General features: G+C 42.2%; 1 protein-coding gene across 1 annotated transcript in view; it reads right to left on the reverse strand.

Moving 5' to 3' along the window:
* Window positions 1–1445: 1445 nt before the first annotated feature.
* Window positions 1446–21233, reverse strand: part of ext1b (exostosin glycosyltransferase 1b) — a 178501-nt gene continuing 158713 nt past the window's right edge. The window contains exons 8-11 of the mRNA XM_012870456.3: window positions 10899–10988; window positions 7470–7630; window positions 5549–5720; window positions 1446–2747 (exon numbers count right to left, since the gene is read on the reverse strand). Of these exons, the coding sequence (XP_012725910.2) occupies window positions 2562–2747; window positions 5549–5720; window positions 7470–7630; window positions 10899–10988 (609 nt within the window). The 3' untranslated portion in view covers window positions 1446–2561. The remainder of the gene's footprint in view (window positions 2748–5548; window positions 5721–7469; window positions 7631–10898; window positions 10989–21233) is intronic.

Here is a 21233-nt window from a genome sequence, read left to right on the forward strand (position 1 = left end):
TACCACCACAGGCTCGTTTCTACAAAGCATGTGTTAAAATGCATGCCGCACTTTTCAGATTGTTTGTAAACATTTCCATTTACAGTATTTTTCGGGCTATAAATCCCTTAATTTTTCTGAAAAGTTGATGGTGCGCCTTATATACGATTACCGTACTTGTTGTGGTTACTTATTTGGTACGATGCGCTCAGAAATCCGTTAAAATGTGTAAGTAGGATGAAGCAACTCCACTCAAAGCATTACGGTACACTGTGTCACCACCCGATCGGACCCCTGAGCCGTCTACAAGACTGCCTGACCGTAATGTCGAAACTAGAAGTGCAGACTCCGCGCATACAGGTACGTGCAGAGCCCCGCTATAATTACTTTAAGTTGTCCAGACCAATTACAATATCAACGTTAAACCAACCATGTATAGTGACGTCATCAGAAGGCGCAGGACCCGAGTCGATCTGGTACCTACAGCGGCTAGATTGTTTACCGTTTTATATGTGACACTGAGCTGCTTTAAGCAGGCGGTCTCCAGGACGCAGCATCACAGTCCCTCTCTGTTCTCACTGACAGGTGGGAGCCTGCTGGAAAAGAAACAGCTCTAGATGCTCAGCTAGCTAATCACACATTTTACCATCCGTTCTGCCGCTTCATCTCACTGGCAAAAAATGTGGGAATTGCAGGAATTTGCCACAAGAAATGTAGACAACAGTACGCTCGACTATGAAGGGTAAAACGTCCAGAGAGAGTCAGCCCAGCTCACAGAATGTGGGAGCCTTATAAAAACCAATAAACCTAATAAGTTAATTCAAAATAAAAGTTACGTTTATTTTGGCCTTACGTTAGAAACTACTGTCCAACTACTCTGTCCTCCCAGCAGAGACGGATAGAGGGCTGTGTACGCGAAGGAGCAAAGTGTACTTAAATAATATTTAATGTGCCTTATGGTGTGAAAAATGTGCTACTTTGTGTCGGTCACATAAAATTCATCAAAGCTTGAGGTTACTACTGATAAAATAGTGAAAGGTTAAACAGGTTACGTTAGGTCCAGCGGTGAATGGGGGGGGGAAATGGGGGGGTGCAGTCCTCTTGACCCGATCAAACAGACATTAAAGACTTGATGCTGATCCAGACATATCGGATAAAACGAGGAGTTCATTGATCCCAGATCCACGTTCTCTTTAATGGCCGACACCTTTACATTAATTAAACAGACGATGATGAAACCCCAGAATGTAAAAAAAATTAAATAAAATAATGAAGTGAATGAGGAATAACAGTGTGACATGATATGGTGAGACATGTAAAAAGGCTTTACGTTAAATTTTGCTAAATAAAAACGAGCCCGGTTGATAGATTGATAAATAAACGTAAAAAAAAGCAGAGAAAACTGTGACTGAAAGGCCACTAAACGAAGGCGCCCCCCCCCCCCCCAACATAATGTGCGGCGCTTCACCACCGGCCCGTCCTCTGGGAATGATGCAAACAGCTCTCTAAATGAAATGCTTAATTGAGGCCTGACAAATGGAGGAGAAAACCTTTTCGTCGATTTAATGGCTCTGAGGTCCTCTGATATGTCAAGGGGAAACGAAATAAAAAGAAAAATGGCAGCGACGCGTAAAAACAAGAGCGTTTAGGCAGCGTGATGTGCAGTAAACAATGACGAAGGCAGACTCCGAGGTCAGAATGGCACCGGCGTGCTCTGAACGAGCACGGCTTAAAAAAAAAAAAAAAAAAAAAGGAAAGGAAAGGTGGCGGTCACTTAAAGACCTGCAGAGGACTGAATGTTTACTCCATTAGGATGGTGTTCAGGGACCATGCAGAAAGAAAAAAAAAAAAACAAACATTTGGCTTTGAACGCACCGTTCTGCTCCGTTTCATCCAGAAATGTTCATCTCACTCGTTCTGACGGGAGGGAGGGGAAAAAAAAAAAAAAAAAAAAGTTGTCCGCTTTGAGCTTATGGTTGGATGAGCCAACGAGAAACGTGAAGAGATGAGAATGGCTGTGAGAAGGAGAGGAAAATGGGTCATGAAACGAGACGTTCTGAGCTACCTCGCAGATAAAAGGCCGTTAGGAAACGAGGAGGAGGAGGAGGAATGAGGCCAGGATGAAAATATCGGCAAATAAAAACCAAAAGGACTCGGACCCGACGTCTCTCAGACCTTTTTATGAAAGCAGCATCTCTCCGTTGAGTCCGGTTTCAGGTCCTGATGCGGAACGAGGGGCGGTGGGACGTGTGCGGCTCCGCCTTCCCCTCCTCCGCCATCCCGCACATGTGCAGGAGAACGCTGGAGGCTCTCCCTGTGACGGAGCGCTTCCATGCAGTGAATCTTACCGTGTACAAAAAAAATATTCTATCCCACAGTTTTTTTGTCGTCAGTAGTGTTTGGGCGTGTCTCTGTCTGCGTTGTTCTAATGTCCGTCCGCCCGTAACCCAGCGGACCCCGGCAGAGCTGGCGGCTCACGCCGTCCACCCCGCCGTAGTCCGACTGCTCCTCCGACTCTCCACGGAGTCTCTGTCGCGCGCCTCCCCCTGCGTGGAGTCTCCCCCGAGGGGGCGGCGGTCCTGTCAGAGCCTCTCGATGTCCCTGTATTTTTTGCGGAGGATGGAGACCTGGTCCTTGAAGAGCACCGGGTCCAGTCTCATCTGGGAGTGGACGAGCGGCATGGCGCCAAACCAGCTGGCGAACTTGTTCATGCAGGTCTGCCGCTGGGCGAAGTGGTCCGGGTCGGCCCAGCGGGACGCCCTGGAGGACTGGTGGAGGGAAAGGGAGGACAATGAAACACTTAGGAGGACAATTTCTGTTTTTAGTCTCATTTTTTTATTGTAAACAGCAATAAAAGCCTCTCCAGCTGCCCTCACACATCATCCATCATAATGCAGGTAAGATAGAAACCATCAGTTCTGGACCTACAACTGAACATCAGCCAGGATCAATGGTGCAGAACATGCAAGGAACCTGGCTTTAGCTCTGGACTCGGCTGCAGCAGTTTTTAAGAGATGGTTCAATCTTTAAGGCCCTTTTTGTCAGATTTCATCGATTTATTTTCAGACGAGGTCCTGGAATCACTACATTTGCTCCATTTTAGCTTTCAATTAGGGCTGAATGATTTTGGCTAATCTAATTGTGATTTTTTTTATCTTAATATTGCAATTTGATGCAATTTTTTCCCCCAGTTTAATTCATCATGTGTTTTTAAACATATACAAACAACAAATCAATTTGTTTCCTCGCCGTGCGGATTAGTTGCTAAAAGACCCACAGCATCTAAACTCGGAGCAGAAATGATCGCGTTCTGCCTACGATATATTTCAACCAAAATTGCAATTTTGACTTTTCTCTGCATTAACCACAAGCAACAAAAATGGCCTCTAAATAAAGATGTTTGTAAACGACTATTTAAAACAAGAACCTTTTAATTTTTTTTTATTAATCTGAATATTATTCAAGAGAACAGCTTTTAATTTAATTGGACATCAATCCTTGTTGAACATAAAGTCCAACCAACAAACAAGTCTATGTATTAAACTGATTGACCAGAACTTAATGCTATGTATGATTATATAAACTCTAAAACAAGTAATAAAATTAGATTATCTCACTGCTGCAACTGTCTTCACTTCCATGTGGAGGCAAACCCACTTTAAACATTTTACCGACACCTAATGGTCGTGTCTCATTCCCTAATTGTTACATAGCCAAAAATTGCAGACCTCTGCGATTTGGAAATTGTGTCTTTTTAAAATCACAATTATATTGAAAATGCGATTAATTGTGCAGCCCTACTTTCAATCCTGCATTTCTGAGCTTCTTGTCAAGCAGAACCCTTGCAGACCCACTTAGGCAGCGCTACCAGAACCAGTTTCTGTGCTCCTGGAAACAAACCTCTGAGATCCAGAGATGTGCATAAACTATTGGCTCCTTTAAATCAGGACTGAAAAAATGTTTTCACTTCATCTTTTGTTCAAACTAATAAAAACTGTTATCTTTAATGTCTTTATTTTATCGTCGTTTTCTTTCACGTCTTCCTTTGGTGTCCTGTAAAGCACTTTGGATTGGCTTGACTGGGGCTTTAAGAATAAAACTGGCCTTGCCACTTGAACTTTTTGTATCAAGACATAAAAAGACAGAACTGTTCCTCAGTCTGAAATTTTAAGATGAAAAACCTGCCAAGAACACAATGATGCAGCTGAAAGTAAAGGACTGATGCATAAATCCTGAATAAACAGCTTTTACAGCTAATGGCTTAATGGTCTGGGTCCACTCTTAAATCATATTTTATCCATGACGATGAGCCTGATTTTTATTTTTTATCTTATTTTTTAGGAAGGAAATCAGTGGAGCTCCGCCGTTTCGTTTCTCTGGCAGAACGCGGCTGTAATATCTGAACTTCTCCCGCCGCCGGGACGGGGAAGCCATCACAGAGGAGCAACTGGCGATAAAACCTCCCCATAAATCGTCAGCTGCTCCGCGTGTTTTAGTTCAGGGAATCTGGAGCGAGCGTCCCTGGCGTCTGCGCCGCCGTCTCGCTCACCCGTGGGCCCAACTAGAGTACTTTAGCAGAATAAATCACGCCGTTCTGAGGCGGGGAGCGCTGGCTCCGGCTCAGAAGGGAAAAAAACGCAGGCTGCAGGAGGATTAAGTAACTCTGGTTCTGATCCAACGCTGACAGACGGCTACAAGCCTGAAGATTTACGGCCATAAAGCGGTCCTGAACCGGCGGGTTGAGCCGCTGTAGGTACCAGATCGACTCGGGTCCTGCGCCTTCTGATGACGTCACATTATGGCAACACCACTCAAACAAACTACATTGAGCCCGCGGTCTGCATTTGTAACGAATTTTATTTAGTTAATTTAGCGGTTTCTTTTTTCTCAAAACCTTTAGGCTCAAAGACGAACATAGAAAAATGTGAAATCTTAGCAATTCAAAGTAATCAACCGACTTTAATTGATAAAAATGAGGTTAAATATTTAGGTGTAATGATTAACAAGGACCACACTGAAAATGACAGAACAAATATTCAAGCCATTTTACAAAAAAAAAAATCAACATATTTGACAGTTGGCTCAATTTTTGGAAGAATATTGTCACAATTTCATCTGGAATAATAAAAAAATGACAGTAATATCAGTAGAAAAAGGAGGAATAAGCGTTATTGATTTTAAAGTGATGAATGCCGTGATAAAATTATATTGGCTGCAGACTTTTATTAAAAATGAAAACAGTTTATGGTTTAGTCTCCCTTCACAACTTGTTTTTTTTTTTTTTTTAAATTGGAGGAAGGAAATTTCTCTTAAGATGTAACTTTGATCCTGCAAAATTATCGATTAAATTGTCAGACTACCACAGAAGCATTCCAAAATGATGTTAAAAGTTTTCATGCCACGATTAAGTTAATGGAAAATAACTGGAAATTAACAAAATAAAATTGATTTGTAACAAATGGAGACCACGGGCATAATTTAGTTTGTTTGAGTGGAGTTGCCATATAATTGACGTCATCGGGAAGCGCAGGCCCCCCCGAGCCAATCTGACCACCCCGGTGGGCCTCACCTGTCCCATCATGGTCTCCTTGTACTGCTTCTTCTGCGTGATCTTGATGGGCGGCAGCTTGGTGACGGCGGAGACCAGGAAGTTCATCAGGATGTCCTCACAGTTGGCCAGCTGGTCCACCATGTTCTTCAGGCTGGTGGGCAGGTAGTGGGTGTACAGGTAGTGATAGTACCTGCAGGGACAGGAGCACAGCGTCAGGCTCCCACTACTAACCCCAAACATTCCTGACGGGATCAGAGGGGCGAGACGTTTATTTTTCTGTTAATTTTGAAGATTATAGCCGATAGAAATTCTACATTTAGTTTATCAGAAAATTAGAACATTACATAAAACCAATAAAAACACTGAGCCGACTCGGCACCTTCCAGAGGTGCAACATATTCATGGAAAACTGAGTGGAAGGAAAAAAGTCTGTTGTTTTTTTTGTTTTTGTTTTTTTCTCCACAGGAAGGGAAGGAGTGCAGCAGAATGAGATGCTAAAGTTAACAGGATAATGATGGCATTGGGAGGATGTGAAGCATTTCCAGATAAAGTGGATTTAGCTCAGAACATGAAATAAACAGCAGGAAAGACATTTATCTCACTGCAAAAACGGATCTAAAAATAAGCAAAATGTTCCTAAACATAGTGTTTTTGTTCTTGAGTTGAGCAGGTAAATAAGATCATCTGCCAATGGAATGAGTATTTTGACCCCTAAATTAAGATAATTAGACATTCCTGCACTTGAAATAAGATGATGGAGATGAATTGTTCCTATTTTAACCAGGGCTTTGAACAGATTTTGTTTTTCCCCAATCGGTTCGTTCTGAACAGAAACGGAATTATAACGTTTCCGGTTATGAGTTCCAACAATAAATTGACGTTCCCGAACCGGTTAGAACAAAGAAATACTATTCACGGAACGGTTAATTTCGTTCCTGTCAGCTGTTTAATGCTATAGAATTATGTCACATCTTTCTCATCCAGCTTAAACCAGCTATTGATATTGTGTTTGGAATGAGCGTTTTACTTAACGATGGATCGTAATTTACCTCTTATTTAAGATGTGTAGCTCTAGTGGAGACACTGCTCTCTCTCCATTCAGTCAGCGAATGTGTGATGTGATGTCACACAGGAAGTGAACCTCAGCCATCATGGTAACGTGCGCAGGATAATAATTACTTTTTTTTTTAGTTAATTAGGCAACGAAAACTTTGAGGAACGAAATAAACAGGTATTACCCGGTTACTATTATTTTTAAATAAGTGTTCCAGTTCCGGAACATAAAAAATAATAACGTTTCCTGTTTCGTTTCTGTTCCCTGTAAAATACAAAAAGTTCCCGGTTTTCGTTTTCGTTCCTTGAACCGGTTCAAAGTCCTGATTTTAAGTGCAAAAATCTTATTCTATTGGCAGATCATCTTATTTACCTGCTCAAATCAAGGACAGATACACTAATTTTAAGAAATTTTTTGCAGTGTGTTGTCTGTTTCCTTTTTCCACGATATTCATATCTGACGTATTTGACATGAGAGACGGACGGATGCTGGGAAACGTCTGGGAACATGATGATTTTTACACCAATCGAGATGCGAGCTTCTATTCCTGACTGGATGAGAAGTGATTAAGTGCAGGGCTGTGACGATTGGCTGACTCCAGCCTAATGTGGCGTTCTCATCACAGCAGAGTGAAGTCGTATTAAAGCTGACAGGACTTCAGCTGAGCTCCATGTAGGAACCACACAGCCTTCTGCTCAAGACAAATTGACTTCTTTTTTTTAAATTATTATTATAAAACATCGGAAGTGTCAAAACGCTGGTTTCCTGAGGCTTTCGCTCCACTGAACATCTACTTCTACTCTATGAACTACAGATCGCTGCATCAAAAGGAGCGAGCTCTTGGAGAAACGGAGCCTGAAGGGGAGCCGAGGAACGGCGGCGTACCTGTGGAACATGGCGGCGCCGGTCAGAACCATGGAGTAGTCGTTGGTCCACTTGGAGGTGTAGCCCCAGCGCTCCTTGTTGCTGTCCCAGAAGTGGCTGCGGGCCGGGTAGCCCACGATGCGCTCCGGAAAACTCTGCCAGACGGTGAAGGCAAAGTCCACCTGGACAGAAACAAGGATGGAGGGAAGGTTTGCTAAGAGGACTCGGCTTCAACATGGCTGACCTCCAGGTCATGGGGAGAAAACAATCCCAGAAACCCACCAAGTTCTGACCCGTTTACCCAAACTGAGGGATGCTTAAAACTAGTATTGCACCGACACCAGTATCAGACGGGGCCCCGATCCAGCACTAAAATGGTGGTATCGGTATCGGCGAGTACCAACAAATAAGCACCGATACCATTTTGATGTTTGTATGTCACTTGAATGCAGCCTTCTCTCTCCTGACTAGTATTATACATGTTATATAAGTTCATGAAAGTTGCACTATTTTGGCATTTGAGAACCAAAACTCAGGGTTTAAAAGGGATTATTCAATTATTAATGTAATTTTACTGTCTTATTGTTGCACTACTATTATACGTGTTATAATTTCACAAATGTTGCACTATTTTGGCCTTTGAGAGCCAAACGTTTATTCAACTATTGTCACCCATTCCAGGTAGGCAATAAAAAGTTCTACTACCCTAAGTAGTATGCAGTTCTTCATATATATACACACACATCAATTTCAAACAGATGGTATCGGTATCGGGGCCAAAAAATGGCATCGGCGCAACACTAGTTAAAACATCTCATAGGGATGCATTTTAAGGGTCTATTGGAATTTTGAGGCTTTGGGCTTAAAGCTAAATTAAATCTTAAACTCTGTTTCTCAGGAGATTATTTAGAAATGTCGTTTTGAGACAGAAATATAACGGCATGGACATCTTGCTGGAGAGTGACTGGTGTCCTCAGCAGGGTAGACGGTGCTGTATACCAAACACATGATTGGAAAGTTAAGTGGAAGGTAAAAATGCGTTACAAGTGCATGGACACTTTTCTTTTTTTGCCATCATAAGTCTTAACTTTCTGAATTTTGAGGTTTAATTAGCTATAAGCCATGAGTGTAAAAATAAAACACCCTTAAAGAAGTTTTATTTTAGGATATTTTATTTAGTGGAAGAACTAATAAATGTGACGTTTGTGAGCTTCAGGTTGATGCTGGTGAAGTGAACTAGTCTTGAAAACCCAACTGCTGCTCATTGCATGGTAGAGTTGTGGCCATTTAGTTTTTTTTTTCTCTAGACAGTTTGACTATACTTACGTTAGTTTGAAACCAAAATCTTTAATTTCATATTTAGAATTGTTTAGTCCCTCCCATTTATTTAAAAAGAATAAATTGGTGGAATTGGCTTTTGTTTGCCAAATGTCCGCTGTGATGACTGAAGGTTGTAATTTATTTATTTTTTTTAACCACCTTTTGATCACCTGTTGGAATTTGTAACATCAGATTAAGTTGACCTTTGATTTTATCCAAGTTGTAAGGTATTTTTTAGTTATTTGGTCCATATTTTTGCTGAAAATAAATATTTTTACAAACGAACAATCGAGTCGGAAATGCGTTCATGAAACAAACCACGACAGGCTTAACATCCATGGTTGTTGGCAAAGCCTCGCATACTAAAAGGCATTGTTACAAACATGAACAGTAAACATGATTAAAGGCATTAAACTAATAATTTACTGGGTTCTCCAAAATGCTTTGAAATTAAACGCTTTCTGTCAAGTCAAGCCATCATGGTGTCGTAAGTTTACAGAATATCTCACATGAAGCTACAGCGGGATCTGAAAGAGATTACAAGACGTTCTAAAGAAAACAAATACCTCAAATATTAAGTTTAAATTAAAAGAGAAGCAGAACCTCTTTAAAAATGAGAGTAAAGCAGATGCCTGCAGCCAATCAGTCCCTCAGAAAGCTGCTCAGACTCTTTTCCTTTCAGCTACGACACAGAAAGCTCACTGAGGACTTCCAGGTGATGCAGTTTATGAGGCTGCAGCACTGTTATCCAAACACCTACACATATCTGCAGAGCTGTGGAAAAGTAACCCCCCCCCCCCCTTCAATAGATCATGGATTAAACATCTTTTTTTTTTTTTCGGGGTTAAATTTCATAGCCACACACAGGCCTGATTACAACCAGGACCTGAATAGAACCTGTCTGACAACATGAAGTAGGCGACAAGATCCCGAAAAGAAAAGAAAGAGACAAATCCATTGACATGAATCTAGAAAGGGTTACAAAGCATTTTATAAGGATCTGGGATGCCAGCAGACCAAAGTAAGAGACACATGCCGCAGTAGTGAAGCTTCCCAGGAGAAGCTTGACTAGCAGAATGACTCCAGGAGTAGCGACGGCTCCTCCAGGAGTTCACAACTAGAGCCACATCCACAGCACTACAGGCCTCACAAGACTCAGTTAAGGTCAGCGTTCAAGATTTAGCATCAGGAATAAGTAGCACAGATAGTGATATGTTGTTCAGGCCCCCTTGGGTTACGCAGCAGGACAATGATCCCAAACCAGCAGGTCCACCTCTCAAAGAAATCGGCAAATGAAAGACTGAATGGCCTAGTCAAAGTCCAGGCTTAAATCCAGCTGAGATGTTGCAGCATCCATCCTCAAATACTCTCTAATGTGGCTGAATTCAGTAAGTCTGCAGAGGAAATTGGCCCCTCGTTTATATATCAGTGGGGGGAGCAAATACTTTTTCACATGGGTTGGACTGGATTGCGTTTCTCCCTTATTAAATAAAATCACTCAGGTGATCGTTCTGAAACAACGTCGGCTCCTCTGCTCCAACACGTCACCATCCTCACATAACATCCTGGAGCCAGCAGGAGGATAAAAACCTAAAAGTGTCGCTGTAAGCAAAATAGAGGTTTTTTAAGGCGTTAAGGCGAGGACTTGTGAAGCCCACAGAGAACAGTTTGTGCTCAGCTATCTTCACGGAGGGAACACAGGTGGAATTAGTTTTGGGTGATGGATTTCCCCTCCCTCGGCTCTGCCGTCTTGATCCGCACCAACGGCCTTTTTATGAGATCTGATTCTACGCTCTTCAAAGCAGCATCTGGCTTCCCATGGTGCTGCGCCAGATCTCGTCCCTGGAAAAAAAAACTAAAAAAACTAAAGAAAAAACCCAACAAACAAACCCGGGAATGATCCCGACAGCCTGTGGAACAAACAGAAGAACAGCCCGGATCACCGCTGCAGATGGATTTCCAGCAGATAAAAGAGGAGATGGATGTGAAGGTAAGACGGGAAATTTAAGGATGAAGCTGGGAGAGTAAAAATCAGAGGACAAACCAGAAAAAAAAAAATAGAGTTTGCAGCCATATTTAATCTCCAGGTGGCCACACAGAAAGTCTTTGCCGTATAATGTGGAGCGTTACCTCGGTGGTGGACAGCACCGTGTCTTCGTCCAGGCTGAGCACAGCGTCGGTCACGATGGTCTCATAGGGCAGGAAGCGGCTGCTCATCACCTGCAGGGAGGAGAACCAGAACCCAGAGTCACAAACTGAACCCAGAACCAGAAACCGAGCCAGAACGGCTGGAGAACCGGGTTCAGAGGATTATTTGGTTACATGGCAAACCATCATCAGATGGAAACCAGACACACTTTACCTTTTAACCCTCCCACACAGGTACAAATCAATGAATTCCAGCATTGGCATTACATCGACACGTTTATTTTTCTGTTAATTTTGAAGATTATAGCCGATAAAAATTCTACGTTTAATTTCTGAGAAAATCAGAACATTACATAAAACCAATAAAAACACTGAGCCGACTCGGCACCTTCCAGAGGTGCAACATATTCATGGAAAACTGAGTGGAAGGAAAAAGTGAGAACACTTAATAGACTTCTGTTTTTTTTTTTGGGGGGGGGGGGGGGGGTTCTTCGCAGGAAGGAAAGGAGTGCAGCAGAATGAGATGCTAAAGTTATCGCGGGATAATGATGGCATTGGGAGGATGTGAAGCAAAGCTCAGCGGTCCACAGTCTCATTTCCAGATCAAGTGGAAAATCTTCAGGAAGCCTGGAGAACTATTGATGAGCGCCTAAAACCATCCTGAGAAGCACAAAGAGATTTAAAGCAGATATCTGCATTCACAGTAGCGGTGTGGAGGTGGTATACAGGACGGATGACAGCTCACGCTGAATCTGCTGCAGCGTCACGTTAATACATAGAGACCTTTCAGCAGAGTCTCTTTCCAATTACAAGTTATTGTATTTACAGTCAGGCAGAGGCTTGCATCCTAACAATGAGAGAAGTTTCTGTTTATTCAAACGGACTCAGCTGGCAGCTCTTCCGCTCATCGACGGCTGATTTTTTTTTTTTTTTTTTGGGTCAAGTATCCGAAGCAGACTAAACAAGACTGAGTGTCTTTCATTTAGCTTCAGCTTTCTGAGGGAGCGCGTTGGTACGACCGCAGAGGCAGCAAGTTCTCCTTGTGGTCCGGACCAACACGGGTAAAAAACACATGCTGAGGCTTCTCTGCGTAAAAAGCAGAAGTAGTTTAAGGTAGGGCTGGGCGATAATTCAATAACAATATATATCTAATAAAAGGGTCAATAAAAACTTAAATAGAATTACAGTTTTCCTTCCTTATGCATTCTATCATGTAGGTTAATATTACATCATTACATCCTCCCAACCAATCACAAACGCAGACCCAGGAAAACTCTGTCACTAAGCTCCGCCCCCTTCAAAGAGCTCAGCATCAGTTCTGTTTTCTTTTTTAAAAACGTCCAGTTTTGGTAAAAAGTTGGTTGAATAAAGGGTTGAGTTTGAATCAGTGTTTGTGTGTGTTCTGTAACTAAAAATAAGTCGCTAAGCAACGGCATAAAATGGCTTTAAATGTTTTTGGATATCGATCAATATGATTTCTATTTATCGATATGCTTTTTTTCTATATTGTCCAGCCCTAGTTTAAGGTAAATTTGTGTAACAGAGGCTTTGATTTCTGGTGGTTTTGCGATTTCACCAAGCTTTGATCAAGAAAAACAAACTAAAATGTATTTTTTTTTTTTACTTTGGTCAGCAGTAAACACAGAATATTGTTTTATGTTCTAAAACTTAAAACTGTTTGAGGTCTAAAACTGACTGGAGATGTTTTTTTTTATGATTAAAGTGCTGAAAACAAGCAGAGCCGACGCCTGGATAGATGGACTATACAACAATATACTCGGCAAACAGGAAACAAAAAGTAAGTAAAATGATCGTGAGCGTATTTGTCTTTGATCTTAGCAGCCAAGTTTAAATGAATGCAATAAGATTTTTGCACTTAAAATAGGAACAACCCATCTGCTGTATTTCTAATTATCTTATTTTAGGGGTCTAAATACTCATTACATTGGCAGATAATCTACTTACCTGCTCAAATTAAGGACAAATACGCTGATTTAAAGAAGATTTTACATAAGTTTAGTTCCTTTTTGCAGTGTAAGCACTTGAAAACTATCAATGTTTTTTAAAAAAATTCATTTTAGAGAAAACATGTTTGAAACACATTGGAGACGATCTGGTGTCCCAGTGACACCTGAATGCAACTGGAGCAGCCCCCTCTCAGCGGAGATTTCCCCCGACTGACATTTTCTAGGATGTACAGAATCCACAGGGTCCATGTGGACTTTATGGCTCCAGCAACTTTTTTTACCCCCCTGAAATAAAGCAGAAAGCGAACTCTTTCAGCCGGGATTTGAGGGATAAAGCTACAGAGTGAGGTTTGGGTATAATTGCTTGCTGTGACTTAGGTCATGTATGCAGACTGTGCTGCAGGCTACCCATGGATCTAAAGAAGAAGAACCATAAAGCAAAGCAGCAGACGCCTCTTAGATGGTTATCAGGTCCGGACAGAAATATGCCGCATCCAGATGGTGTTCAAACTTTTTCTCCTCTCCAAGAAAAATAAACCCAAAGGAACAAAGACTGATGCAGATTAACAGAAGTAGAAGAAAAAAATAAGGTAAAGCTGCAAGAATCCGACTATATAAGTAAAAAAAAAAAAACATAATTATTTATATCAGTCACAGATACTTGGAATAAAAACAGACTTCTCATCTAAACACATCCAGTAAATACAGCTTGAAACGCCTCTCTCAACAGCTACCTTCACCCTGGATGGAAACCCTAAAATAAATCCCCTCCATCTCTCTTTAGCGTCCAAAAATCTAGAGCATGGATTTATAATGACGCCTCACACATTCAAAAGGATTCATGGGAGACAACGGGCCGCGGCAGCAACAACCGGCAGCTCGGGAAGAGGGGAGCAGATATGCGGCTCCTTCCTGCAGGGCGCGGCCCGTCGTTTTCAGCGGTGATATAGAGCTGGAGCAAGTTTCCATTACTGCTGCAGGCGCTCCTTTTCTCTTTTAAATCAATAAAAACACATAAACGGACCCAGACACACGCTGCAAGTCTTGTGTTATACATGTGGCATAAATTTACTCTCCTCCTCCTCCTCGCCTCTTGAAAGCAGAGTATGTATATTTTACAGCAGATGAAGCCGGCCTGCATAATACATGACAGTCGCTGAATATTTACAGGAAGCGGAGAGAGGGATGGAGGCTGGAGTCTGCTGGGTGGAGGGAAAGAGCAACATCTTGAGGATATTTAGATGGAAACTATTTGGTCTGTTGCAGTGATGAAAGGAGGGGGAAAAACCCAGTAGATTCTTGATGGGAGATGTGAAGCGGATGTGTGCTGGAGCTCCCGCTGATTCACACACAAACACGCGGGGTTAATTGGTCTAGATACACACTGGTGGTTCCTACGCCTCTGCTAAGGTAAAAGTCAAGGCTTTTCCAGGATCAATGTTCATGTACAAAAACAAACTGATGGTGGATGGATGTACAAAGGTAGACGGATCAATAAAGGGAATGAGAATGGATGAATAGGTGGATGCATGAATGGGTGGGTGGACGGGTGGAGGTGCATAGGTAGATGAAGGGTATGAAGACGGGGTGGATGCATGTGTATTGGTAGATGGATCAATAATGGACGGGTAGAGGCATGAATGGGTGGATGCATGGGTGGATGGATGGATGAATGGATAAATGAATGGGTGGATGCATGGGTGGATGGATGGATGAATGGATAAATGAATGGGTGGATGCATGGGTGTAGGCATGAATGGGTGCATGGATGGATGGATGGAAGAATGGATAAATGGGTGGATGCATGGGTGGATGCATGAATGGTGGATGGATGCATGGGTGGATGGATGGATGCATGGGTGGATGCATGGGTGGATGCATGAACGGGTGGATGGATGGATGGATGAATGGATGGATGGATGGATGAATAGGTGGATGCATGAATGGTGCATATGTAGATGAAGGGTATGAAGACGGGGTGGATGCATGAACGGGTGGATGGACAGGTGGATGCACGGATAAGTGGATGCATGAATGGATGGAGGGATCGATGGGTGGATGGATGCATGGATGGGTGGATGCTTGAATGGGTGGATGGATGGATGGAAGGATGGATAAATGGGTGGATGCATGAATGGGTGGATACATGGGTGGAGGCATGAATGGGTGCATGGATGGATGGATAAATGGGTGGATGCATGAATGGGTGGATGGATGGATGGATGCATGAATGGGTGGATGGATGGATGGATGCATGAATGGGTGGATGGATGGATGGATGCATGAACGGGTGGATGGATGGATGCATGGGTGGATGCATGAACGGGTGGATGGATGGATGGATGGATGCATGAATGGTGGATGGATGGATGCATGGGTGGATGCATGAACGGGTGGATGGATGGATGGATGGATGCATGAATGGTGGATGGATGCATGGGTGGATGGATGGATGGATGGGTGGATGCATGAATGGTGGATGTATGCATGGGTGGATGGATGGATGGATGGATGCATGAATGGTGGATGGATGCATGGGTGGATGGATGGATGGATGGATGGATGCATGAATGGGTGGGTGGATGGATGGATGGATGGATGGATTGATGGATGGGTGGAAGGATGGATGGATGAATAGGTGGATGGATGGGTGGATGGATGGATGGATGGGTGGATGGATGGGTGAATGGATGGGTGGATGGATGGGTGGATGGATGAAGGAAACTGGAATGAATGGACAGTGAGACATATGATGGACATGATGAGTGGAGAAGTAGATGGGACAGAGAATGAAGTTTTTTTTCTTTGCTCCTTTTATCGTTTCTCTTCTCATCTGGACCTGTAAACTATTTACATCCAGCATTCTGTGAGCAACGCTGCACGGCAACAGCCGACACAGCCAGCGATTTAGTTATTCAGCACAACGTTAAGGTCAGGCCTTTTAAAAGTAAACGCCTTCAGCCCAGCAGCACCTGCACCGAATAAAGCCATTACCTTACCGTCTGCGAGCGTTCAACGCTGACCCGTTTTCTCCATCAACACCTGCGCCCGCTGCGCCCCAGGAGTGACCTCACCCTCAACAGGTCTTAATCACCGCCGCAGCTGAGAGCAGCAACAAACAGACGCAACAAAACGCCGGCTGCACCGTCCCGCCGCAGGAGGCTCGTTATCCTCAGCGCCCCCGTTATTACCCACCAGCCTCAGTTCACGCCTGCAGCTTGTTCCACTTCAGAGAAATTACCAGCTTTTCAGGATTCCACCATCACATTATAGAAATAAAATGCCAAATTCAAACAATTATGTAAAAGGATTGTATCATTAATGTAGCAGCTAAACAACCACTTAACCATGTAAAGATATTGACATGTAAGGATTTTACACAAATCTGAAACTCAAAGATGCACACTGTGTTGACTCTGCACAACATTTAAATATTGTGCTTTAATAAAAAAAAAGAGTGTTATTTAGCAGAGGGTTTCCTTTTTTAGGACCTACAGAGTCTCCTTGTACGTCTACAGGCAGCAGGCCGGTTCTAAGCCGGTTCTAAGCCAGCTCTGCTGCGGTAAACACAGACAGCGGGTTACTCCAAAAAGTTTCAGCTCAAGCAGAAGAACCGACACAGAATTAAGTATACATGCATCAACTAAATATTTGTTAACAGAAGTTAGATTTGGAAGAGAGACAAAAGACTCAGACTCGTTTGCAAGAATTACCGCTTGAATTCAAACTATCAGACTAAACATGCCGTGAAACAGAGCACCTCGCTCACCGTAGACACTCGTGTTTTAGCTGCAGCGTCTACGTTTACCAGGAGATAATTCTGGTAAACTGGAATAATTCTTCAATTATTCCAGTTTTTCCATCAAACATGTTCTTTAGAAGCGGGAGCCGGGCTATCAGCAGCTTATGTGGGCCTTCAGGAGAAAAAGCTCTACGAGAAGCAGGAATTATGTTCTCCACAAATGACACGTAAAACCTGCTGGAAAGTTTGATCCTCAAAATAAATTCAAAATAAACACAAAATGTTAAATATGACAGTAATAATCCCTATGTTAAATTATTTCATCATCAGCAGAAATAATTCCTGCTTTGCTGCTGTAAATAAAAGATACTGGATCGCGTTAAACATTTTTATTTTAATTTGTGTGTAACTATTGTTGTGTTTTTATTCGCGGGAGCAAACAGCGAAAGTATGGCAGCGTATGCCTACTTTAAACACTTTTAATATTAAACAATTTCAGATGCCAATCATAGCTGCTAATATCAGCAGGTCAGAAATGAAAAAAATCAGTGAGGAAGTTGCCAATCAGCGCAAAACTAGTTTTACAACAAGATTTGTTACATTTCTAGTCTTAAACAACAAATTTACATATTTTTTGGGACTCGTAGCATTTATTTGACAGTAGGCTGACAGGAAATGGGGTTGAGAAAGAAGAGGAAGACCGCATGGAGGACTGAGACCTCTGAACGTGTTTTCTAACCCAGCACCAGCGCCCTCACATTAGACTTCTTATTTTACTAAACAATTGCTTTTTTAGTCGAGTTAGAAGGTAGATTTGCCTGCTACACTTTTTCCTTCCACTCAATTTTCTCTAAAGATTCTATTAAAAAAAAGAAGAATCACAATATTCTTCGATAGACACAGAGAAAACAGACAAGTTTGTTTCCATTAATCATTAAAAATTACAAAAACAAAGGCCTGAAATATTTCCATCTGTGTGTAATGAACCATATAAAGAACGAGCTTCCCTGTCTAAAAGGAGTGGCATAAAACAAACAAACAAACAAACAAACACTGCCGTACTTTTAGGCACAGCGGTTTTTGTTTTATTGGCATAACTATTCATGAAGTTGTTGCTTTTGTACGGAGAGGAAAGAAAGTAAATCAATGTGAAGCCATTGATTTAGCTTCAGCTCGCTCTCACAGAGCCTGGCGGCGCTTACGTAAGCGACCGGGCCGGTCCGGAGCCGTCCCGCTCTCATCTTTCCCAAAACACTCCACAGTCGGCAGCTTTGAGCGTTGCTCATACTGCGACGTGCGTGTGAGCGACAGACGAAGAGGGAAAAGGAGAGTTTAGTGGAAACACGAGAAGAGGGGCCCTCAGTCTCACTTCATTTTAGTCATTACTCCTCGGACGTCCTGCGGGCAAGAGGAGAGGAAACCGCACACCCCCGCCTCTCTGCTCCTGGTCGCCCTCTCCTTTTTCCACACGGGGGAAGAGGAGAACAGGAGACAGGAAAGTGACAGCGAGACAAACAAGGAAGAGAGACAAAGGCAGGATGAGAGGCTTGTGTTTGCAGCCCCCAGATGGGTTGTAACGTTAGAAGTGAGATGTATTAGCCTGGGGCTTCCTGATGCTCTCCAGGCATGCGAGTCCTTGCAGCGGGAATCTGCCTGAAGCGCTTCAGCTCCTCTTTCCCCGGGAAGGACAGCGGCGCAGGAGGGAGACGGCAGGACCAAAACGACGAGAGGGTGGAAAATACGACAAGCACGACCTGATCCGTATTATTCACATTTAGGACCTACGTGAATTATGAGCAAATAGTAGAAGTTAACAGCTGTAAGAATCTGTTAGGTTCCCTCAGTTTCCCAAAGAGAAAAGTCTTTTTTTAAGCTAAGATTTAATTAAAGCATAAATACAAAACTCAGGGTTTAAATATGAAACCTGCAACAAATGTAACCGCAAAAGAAAAGCAAAAAGGGGATTTATGTGCATACGTACGGACAGGAGTCTGCACAGATCCAAAGCTCAGCAGAGCTGTGTGGTTGTATGAATGGAAGAACTAAGACAACTTTTAGAAAATGGGGCAGGAAACCATGGAAAAAAGTTTCCAGGTTCTGTTTTATTTTCTCTATCCAGCTAAGTACTTGAGGCTAATTCCATTCCATTTCAGATTGCGTGGAAATGCTGAAAATATCCTAAAAGGTAAGATAAGATAGGCTTTGTTGATCTCACAATGGAGAAATTCACTCGTCACATCGGCTCATACAAGAAGGTGCAGAGTAGGGAAGGTGCATTCAGTTATATACACTGAATCTTCATATATACAATGGATCAAAAAGGATACAAAAAAAAATACAAAAGAAATAGGGATGGGCATATGCTGTCTTATTTACATACATAGTACAGTTCAGGCAGACCCAAACTGCAAAAAGAAAATTAAAAATAAGAGAATTTTTCTTAGACTAAGTGTATTTTTCCTTGATTTGACGATCTGTCAGTGGAAGGAGTATTTTGACCCCTAAATTAAGATAATTAGATATACTTTACTTGAAATGAGATGCTGGAGATGGATTGTTCTCATTTTAACTGCAAAAATCTTATTCTATTGGCAGATTATCTTATTTACCTGCTCAAATCAAGGACAAATACACTTATTTTAAGAATATTTTGCTTATTTTTAGTTCCGTTTTTGCAGTGCAGCCCAATCTGGACCAGACGGGGTTCTACGTATGAACTAGGGCTGTAACGAGACATCGATCCACATCCATATATTGATTTAATGATTAACGATCCAGTCACATCGATGCAAAATGAAAATCGGATTTGGTAGAATATAATCGGGAGATTTTATTTTTAGATCATATCGGCCAGCCCTAATTATTATTATTATTATTATTATTATTATTATTATTATTAGAGGAATGCTGTATTTAATTTAAATGTCTGATACCTGTAAGAGCTCAGAAATAAAATGGTCAAATGATAAATATTTGGCGGTAGATGGACAGAATGTATCGCATCACATCAATCGCAGACTTGTGAATTGAATTGAGTGGAACTTGTATCATGACAGACTTTGTGGACGTCGTACTGTAATAAAGCTGCTGATTTACACCCTACTTGCTTTTATTCTGTTTTATTTTCCTATATTTTAATCATGTAAAGGACTTTGCATTGTCTCTGTACTGAAATGTGCTATACAAATAAATTTACCTTGCCTTGCCTGTGAACTGGACATTTTTCGGTGACTTCTTTGTGATTTGGTGCTACAGATATAAACTGATTATAACATGTTTTCTAACTCGAAATCTAATCTATTCTTTTCCAGAGCTGAAGTAACTGTTGAGAAGACGATTTTTAATGACTGTACAGTATTTTTTCTTATTCCGTTAATTACTGTACAGTCCATTATTCTTAGTTTTTGCTTTTATATTTTGTACCTTTGTGTGTCTTTGTGTGTATCTGCAGGCTTAGACCTGCCTTGTACACGTGGATTTCACCACTGTGGGACAGTAGAGGGTGTTTCTATACTTCTATTCTACTTTCAAACCTCAATATGTGTGAAACTGATGTTCACAAGTACAGTTTTTGTTCTTGTAGTTGCTATAAAGGAGACACACTGCCATTCTTCCTGAGATTAGAAAAACACAAGATGTTCAGAGGTAGTGCTAAGAAAATGCTTTTTCTTTTTTTCTTTTTTCTAAAACAACAACCAGAATCATGACCTCAATAATTCAAAAGTCCTGGCACTGATCCGTAAAAGAAAGAGAATAAGAAAATACAGCAATATGTGGGGGTGAAATGACGATAAAAGAAGAGATCGTCTGTGAGGAAGAGGATGAAATAAGAAAGTTGCAGGAAAAAGGCAGAAGGACGGGAAAAAAAAATAAAAAAATCCTCCCTGCATCTCCCTCTGTGGGGTGGAAGAACACAGCTTGGCTCGCCGCAGTAAACACAGAAAACACCACAATCACAACAAACCGCAGGCCGCCGGGCGCGCACGCACACACACACACACACACACACACACACGCACACACACACACACTCAGAGGCAGAACACTAAGCCCGTTCTGCTCACTTTTTCACGGACACACAGAGAGACTCTGAGGCCTCCCGTTATGACTGACAGCTTGGAAAAGAAACACTCCGAGTCACGGGGGGAGGGGGGGGGGGGGGGGGGGGGGGGGGACGAAAACCACAAACCCGGCCCACCACCGGCTGACTGACGTGGAGCGATGGGGAAACCACTTCCACTCAGCGGCAGGGGAAGCTGAAGCTTTACCACTCAGGACCGACGATCTGAAGCATCTAAAGCCATAACACTACAAATAAACAAAAACGGACCAATTCCTAACAAATGAGGGGTTTATATGCACAAATAACGACGGAATTTATATAATAATATAAATATCATGCATGTCCACACAAACAGATAAACCTTCACAGCATCCAAGAAGCCTTTTGTTATATTCTGTAGGTTAGAAGAAGAGGTGAAGCCTCTTCTGCTCACAGGCTCACTGATGAAAGAGTTCAAGGTTTTATCCAATCATAGAGAGACACCCCTTGGAAGAAGAAAAAAAAAAAGCCTTGAAATAAATTCAGGTTTTATTCCAGCGGCGTAA

The sequence above is a fragment of the Fundulus heteroclitus genome, chromosome 13, assembly GCF_011125445.2.
Source record: "Fundulus heteroclitus isolate FHET01 chromosome 13, MU-UCD_Fhet_4.1, whole genome shotgun sequence".
Lineage (NCBI taxonomy): Eukaryota > Metazoa > Chordata > Actinopteri > Cyprinodontiformes > Fundulidae > Fundulus > Fundulus heteroclitus.